The sequence below is a fragment of the Prosopis cineraria genome, unplaced genomic scaffold (assembly GCF_029017545.1).
Source record: "Prosopis cineraria cultivar Desert tree isolate PC_DT_omini unplaced genomic scaffold, ASM2901754v1 PC575, whole genome shotgun sequence".
NCBI classification, from domain to species: domain Eukaryota; kingdom Viridiplantae; phylum Streptophyta; class Magnoliopsida; order Fabales; family Fabaceae; genus Prosopis; species Prosopis cineraria.
The window spans coordinates 27,474-33,816 of record NW_026555900.1 but is presented as its reverse complement, the minus strand read 5'-3'; the positions used below and the strand labels follow the sequence as shown (position 1 = coordinate 33,816).

The 6,343-nt window shown below is 33.8% G+C and overlaps 1 protein-coding gene across 1 annotated transcript; it reads right to left on the bottom strand.

The window, feature by feature from the left end:
* Positions 1 to 304: 304 nt before the first annotated feature.
* Positions 305 to 6,001, bottom strand: LOC129297630 (uncharacterized). The gene is made up of 10 exons (XM_054935969.1): positions 5,689 to 6,001; positions 3,424 to 3,574; positions 3,188 to 3,296; positions 3,018 to 3,099; positions 2,651 to 2,736; positions 2,203 to 2,306; positions 1,987 to 2,117; positions 1,799 to 1,892; positions 1,262 to 1,317; positions 305 to 645 (listed from the first exon to the last, which is right to left on the bottom strand). Exons 2-10 carry the CDS (start codon positions 3,466 to 3,468, stop codon positions 546 to 548), a joined length of 807 nt encoding a protein of 268 aa, XP_054791944.1. The 5' UTR covers positions 3,469 to 3,574; positions 5,689 to 6,001; the 3' UTR covers positions 305 to 545.
* Between the last annotated feature and the right edge of the window lie 342 nt (positions 6,002 to 6,343).

The window sequence follows — 6,343 nt, the reverse complement described above, 5'->3', positions numbered from 1 at the left end:
CTAGGATGCATTAATTGTCTTGTGTGTTAGTGCTTTCTAGATTAGAAGTTTTCCAAAAATTTTGGGAGATGGTAATGTAATAAAAGAAATAAAGTTGCATTTGGATCAACAGATAAGAGTGAATACCAAAGGTCTTGAGTTCGAAGTCAAGGACATGTAATAGTAATTAAATTCTCCGATGGGAAGCTTGCCTTCTAAAGAGGTGCCCTCAAAACTGTTGCCCAATTACTCTAAATCAACCACCCCACCACCCCCGCCCCCAAAAACAAAAAAAAACAAAAAAAAAACAAAAGAAGGAATACTGTTTCAACCAGACGAACTCAATATTTCCATTTCTTTCTCATTAAAGGTCCACTCATTCTTATAAACACAAACTTTGTCTCCATCTCTGGCTAATTTAGAGAATTCATCACAGAACATCAAGCTGTGATCCTATATATTGATTATTGACACAATGCTACCTCCTTGATGGAATCTTTGGTCATTATAAATTTGTGATGGCACAGCGTTCGAAGTTACCAGGAGATGCTGCATAGGAGAAAAAGCTAGTCGTCGTCCTCTGGGGGATCAAAATCTTTAACCTTTACGTCTGCATCTTCTCCATACTGAATACAATTATCAATTTGGGCTAACACATATTGGATGCTGCAAATGAAAAAACAAGCAATCATTAAGACAACCATTCTGTTTTTAAATTCAATTTTACAAGGAAATCCAGCATTCTGCTTTCAGAATAAATCACAATTCATATTTATGTACAGGAACATTTAGCATGTTCAAGGAGATAATAAAATAAATCACATTTTCTTAGGTTCTGTTTTGTATCAGATCAGGAAATTACATTTAAGAAATGCCAAGGTAAAAAAACAAAGGGAAGCTACAGTATATTTTATTTTCTCAAGCTGTTAGACTTTAAATTCTTCCCAAAGTATATGTATTACGTAATCATAAAAAAATCCTGTTGTTTTATGCAGTAACCCACTAATCAATTGAAAGCCAATTTCTTTTGTGAGACCAAAGTAGAGTGGATTTTACAAGACATATTCTACACCTGGATCAAACTATTAAACACTTGGACCAACTTCAATCCCTACTCAACACCCAATTTTAAATATTCAGCATCATTTCAGTTATTTAAAGACCCCATGCTTGTAGCCATGATGTTCAATGCCATTTACTAACCAACACGAATGTATGCTACAAAGTCATAAGGGAAAAACAGATTATTTAAATCAAGAGCAGTCTGAGACATGAAGCAAACCTTCTCTCCTTCCTCAAGTCCAGTGGAATAAAACTCACCATGCTATAGTCATTCACCTGTAAGAAAAACCAAGATAAAGAAATACGTTGAAAAAAGGAGTTTAAATCAAACTTTGAAGCCAGCCTCAAATTTGAGGGTGCGTTCAGGAAAGAAAGTCACAAAACGGGAAGGCAATGGAATGGCTTCATGAAATCTTTGATTCCTTGCTGAGGTCTAAAAGTTTTTAGGAATCAAATCATCATTCCAATCTCACAATTAAATAAAATACATAGCAAATTTGTCCATTAAACAAGACGCATAGTAAACTTAATCAAAGACCACTGAACCTATAAACTGAAATCATCCGTTATAACTGGAATTTTGAACAATTTTTACAAGGACAAACAAACTAGAAATTGTTAGGCTAAGCATAATGGCAGTTGACAACAACACTGATCATGAGCAATGACTGGCTTGCAACACATATTTAGCATAAGCACATAGGATTTAATAATTGGGAAAAAATTACAGATTTTTCTAAGAACATAATTTACCCACCAATTCAATCAAAGCTTTATTCAGCTTCGCATATTGAGGAGCCATCCGTTGATTCAATTCAGACAACAAGAAGTGGGGCTCTGGATCCAAAAATCTATAAATAATACAGATACAGAATATATTAGGATTTATATGTATAAGGATGGTCTGAACAAATTTGATAAACAAACTTTAATAACAGAACTTACTCTTCTATATCCTTTTTGTCAGTCACAAGGTCCATCTTAGAGAGAATATTAACATGGGGTAATTCCAATTGAACCATTGCTGAAAGGCAAGCCATGCATCCACTTATGAATTTGGTGACATCTGTCATGAACTATCAAATAGAAAATTATAAAGTTAAGCAAACCATGATAGAAAGTACACAGCATGTATTTAAAAAAAGGGACAAAATATAACACCTGTGAGTCAAGCAAGTACACTGCACAAACATTGAAATTTTTACGCTTCAAATGTTCAACAAAATTCCGAAGCACTGGGACATGTGAATAAAGCTCTATCTGACCTGAAAAACATTACAATTACAAGCACGTGTTGAAGTAACCCTTTTTCCTAGTCATTTTTAACCTGAACATTTTATAAACAATTTAACTATAGAAAAGAGAAATCTTGAACAGGAAAAAAAAAAGTGGACATGCATTAGTTTTGCCATCGCACCAAACATATGATTGGTTCAAGAAAACCTGATTTTGACATATGCATTAGACGCGGTATCTTACCCATTTTGATCTCACTCTCGTGAAATTATTACACTATATTTACCTTAATTAGCGAACTACATCATCATGGTAATATGTCAAATGTCAATACATAATTGAATGAAAAGGTTAATGACAATGGCGTGAATACCAGGGCAGTCAAAAACCAAGTAATCATCATCTAAGTAATTGTCCAGTTCTTCTGTCAACCACTCATCCAGATTTTCTTCAAGGTGTCTAAATATGATTATTAAGGCCACAAAATTGTCAAATATAATGTTTAAAATAGTTAACAAGAACATATAGAAGGATAAATATACAAGTAGACAACAATAGAGATAATTCATAATCACGTTCGCTAGCTCAGTGACCTGTCATAAAAATATATGCAGAATCCTGCTTCAGGCAAGACTGTAAAGAACTCTGCCAAATGAAAAATTAGCAAATGAACTAAGCAGGAAAAAGCAACAAAGAAATAAGAAACCATGGATTTTGCTGATAGACATAGAAAAGGATACTCCATGCAGTACATAAGACCACCATTAGGCCCTAACCCAAGTTCCTCCATAACATCATCCAAAGAAATGAGTTCCCTTATATCTGCAAATATCCCAACGTAAAGTTAAACTCTTGCAACTATAATCGTTAACTCAAAAAAAGAAATAATCACATCCTGCATTGTATTTACCCATTGCCACAGGATAGTCAAAATTTTCAGCGGCAGGGTCCAAGTTCACAACATGCATTGTCCGACGTACAGCTTCACAATGTTGGTACAAACTTGAACAATATGTGGACTAATACACAAGGTAAAGTGCACACACTAATCAGGACCTAAGTACACACACAAACATAGCATATAGAGGATAGGGCTTATCCTGTTTAACAAATAACAGGACAGAGGAAATGAATAATATAAATTACCTTGCCACTACCAGCTGGACCTATCACAAGCTGAGCATAACCCATGATTATTTAATCAACTTTCAATCAGATTTCCTCAGAATCAAAATGAAGAGAGAAAAGCGACAGGTCAAGCAGTAGCAAGTACTCCAGCAGTTATATAAGAAGTACACTGAACCCCAACAGAAAAAAACAAATTCAGATCAGAGCAGGCCATAAAGGACAGGTACCCAAGATAGGAATAGAGAAACAGCATAAGAAAACCTTGATATAAGAAAATAAATCTATGAAAAACTTGGCTTGAATGTAGAATACCTCCCTAAACTTTGCAGCATATGCAGATAACCCCCTAAAACATAATAAGTAATCCCTAGCGTTTAAAACTAGATAATGGACCAACCGAAAACATGAGATCCATGTAACGTCTTGGTGTTAGTCCATTATTTTACTAAGAGAAACATGACAGAAGTTGCGTATGACCCAAAATTCATGAAAAATATCTTCATGACATAATTAAAATTCAAGGGAGTTATCTGTACACAAATTAAAGTTTAGAATATCATTTATTCTAACATGTAAATTAACATATCCAAGATCATGACTCAGTTTGTGATTGTGTGCTTGTGATCCATCAAAACTATCATATTATTCCAAACACAATATGGCAATCTCTTCATTAACATAAACAAAATGAAGCATGAATAGTACAAAATTAATCACAAAATAAGAAAAACTAGTGGGCCTTTCCCATGAATTTGCTTATAACCACCATGCTTTCATCCACCAAATAATTTATCTCAAATGGCATAAAAACAAAAGGAATATTAGCTTCTAGAACAAATCAAGTACCTATATACTCCTTTCAGTCCTTAATATAAGACAAACTTAACCAATTTCCCGCTTATTAAGAAATGGTAGTTATATCTTAAAATTGTTAAAAAAAATATATATGTAACTTGCCAATTTTGCCCCTTTTTGTAATTAATACAACAACAACCACCCTTATCCCAGGTGGGGTTAGCTCCATGGATTGCACGACATCATTATACTCTATCATTTATCAAGCTTTTAGCAATATTGTTAACCATAATAAATTATTGTCTAAGAATTCATATGATGATAAAGAGTAAAATTGGGGGAAAATATTAATTACTCCAACTTTACATTATATTAAGAACCAAAAAAAGCTTTCAAAGTTTGCATTACATTAAGGACCAAAGGGAGTATATATAAACACAAAAAGGATGAAACCATAACCCTTGTTTTATTCAAGCAAATACCAATTTCAGGCTATACAAGATTGAACCAATAAAAGTGGTGTGTATTATATATACACATAGATACATACGACAATGATTACCAACGCCAAGAATATGATTTTGTTTAAGAAAAAAGGCATTTTATACAGGCCTTCATATGTATAAAACTATCGTAACCCACTAAATGTATCAATCCCAAGATGCATCTACAGATCTACTTAATGCTTCAGGCCATGCATTCTTAAATCATCGCCCAAGAAGTGTCAAGCAATAATAATCAAAAGCACAGCCGCATTGGAAAAACTAAACCATTGGTAACCTGCCCAACTCAATTTAAATCATGAGAAAACATATAATGCACCTTTAAACCTTTTACAGCTTAATACCAGCAATCTCATATTAACAATGGTTTCATCACCAAAACAAATCCAAGTTGACATAATTGGCTTCAGAAAGTGCCGTGTGATCAAAATAACAAAGTAGGATAGACCCCAAAACCGGGTTAAAACTCAAAGTTGAAATAAACTCCAAAACAGTGTAATTATTCTCGTAAATACATGAAGCAGGAAAGGCAAAAAAAAAAAAAAAAAAAAACGCCAAGCACAAACCATCTCACATTACGCATCGCTCACAACTCTCAAGAACACCAGAAGCATATTCACAATTCAAACTAGCAACCTTGAACAAAGTTCGGCATCAATAATAAACTCGAACACCATTCTCATTCAAGATAGTATCATCTAACAATGTCAAACCAATAAACCATCAACAAAGCACCCAAAACAATATCCTTGCCAGGGTCCAACACAGTGAGCAAAAAAATGTAAATTGCAAGCATGAGACATTCCTTGAATAAGCAACCTGGAGTATCTTCCACACATTGAACTGCAAAAGGGAAAGATATAAAAAAGGAGCTTCTAAAAGAAAATGAAATATTTCAACCACTCAACAACGCAAGGAACCCAGAAAATCAAACAACGTTTAGAACGTAAGGGGTTACAGAAAATGTTGCAAATTGCAGAATTACCTCTATGAATTAAGGCAGCTTCCTCTCCCCTAACTCACCGAAAGTCAACATACAACCTTCTCACTTTCCCAAACATAAGAGTTGTGACCGACAAAATAAATTCGAAATAGAGGCCCGTATAAGCTTAATAATAAAGGGACCGTTCCTCTCCGTTTGCAACCTCGCCCTCTGCTTCTCGCTCCCTCTCCCTCTCGCTCCACTGGGCTTTGCTGATCGAACTCCCACCTGCTTGAAGGAGTGGTGTTCACCTTCCTTCTCACAGCAGCCCTACCTCGTCCGAACTCTGAAGACGCTGTAAGGTGGGTTAAACGCGGAACTTCCAGCGTTTCTGGTCCCATTATGTGTGTTTATCTGTTTGCAAAAATTCAGTTTAATAAAACTCAATTATTCTAACAAAATTTATATTTAATATATATTTTTAAAAAAATCTGATAAATTAAAAGTTATTTAAATTAATAAAAATTCATATTTTTGAAATATAATTTTAAATATACAATGATAAAAAATGACATTTATTTATGATAATTTGTAATTTAATACATTTTATTAAAATTAAATGTTTTTGATTTGGAATTTCAATTCTTGGCACATTTTATTACTTGGGCAATTTTTATTCTTATTTTTAAGACTTTAGTTGATTCAATTGTATTAGATT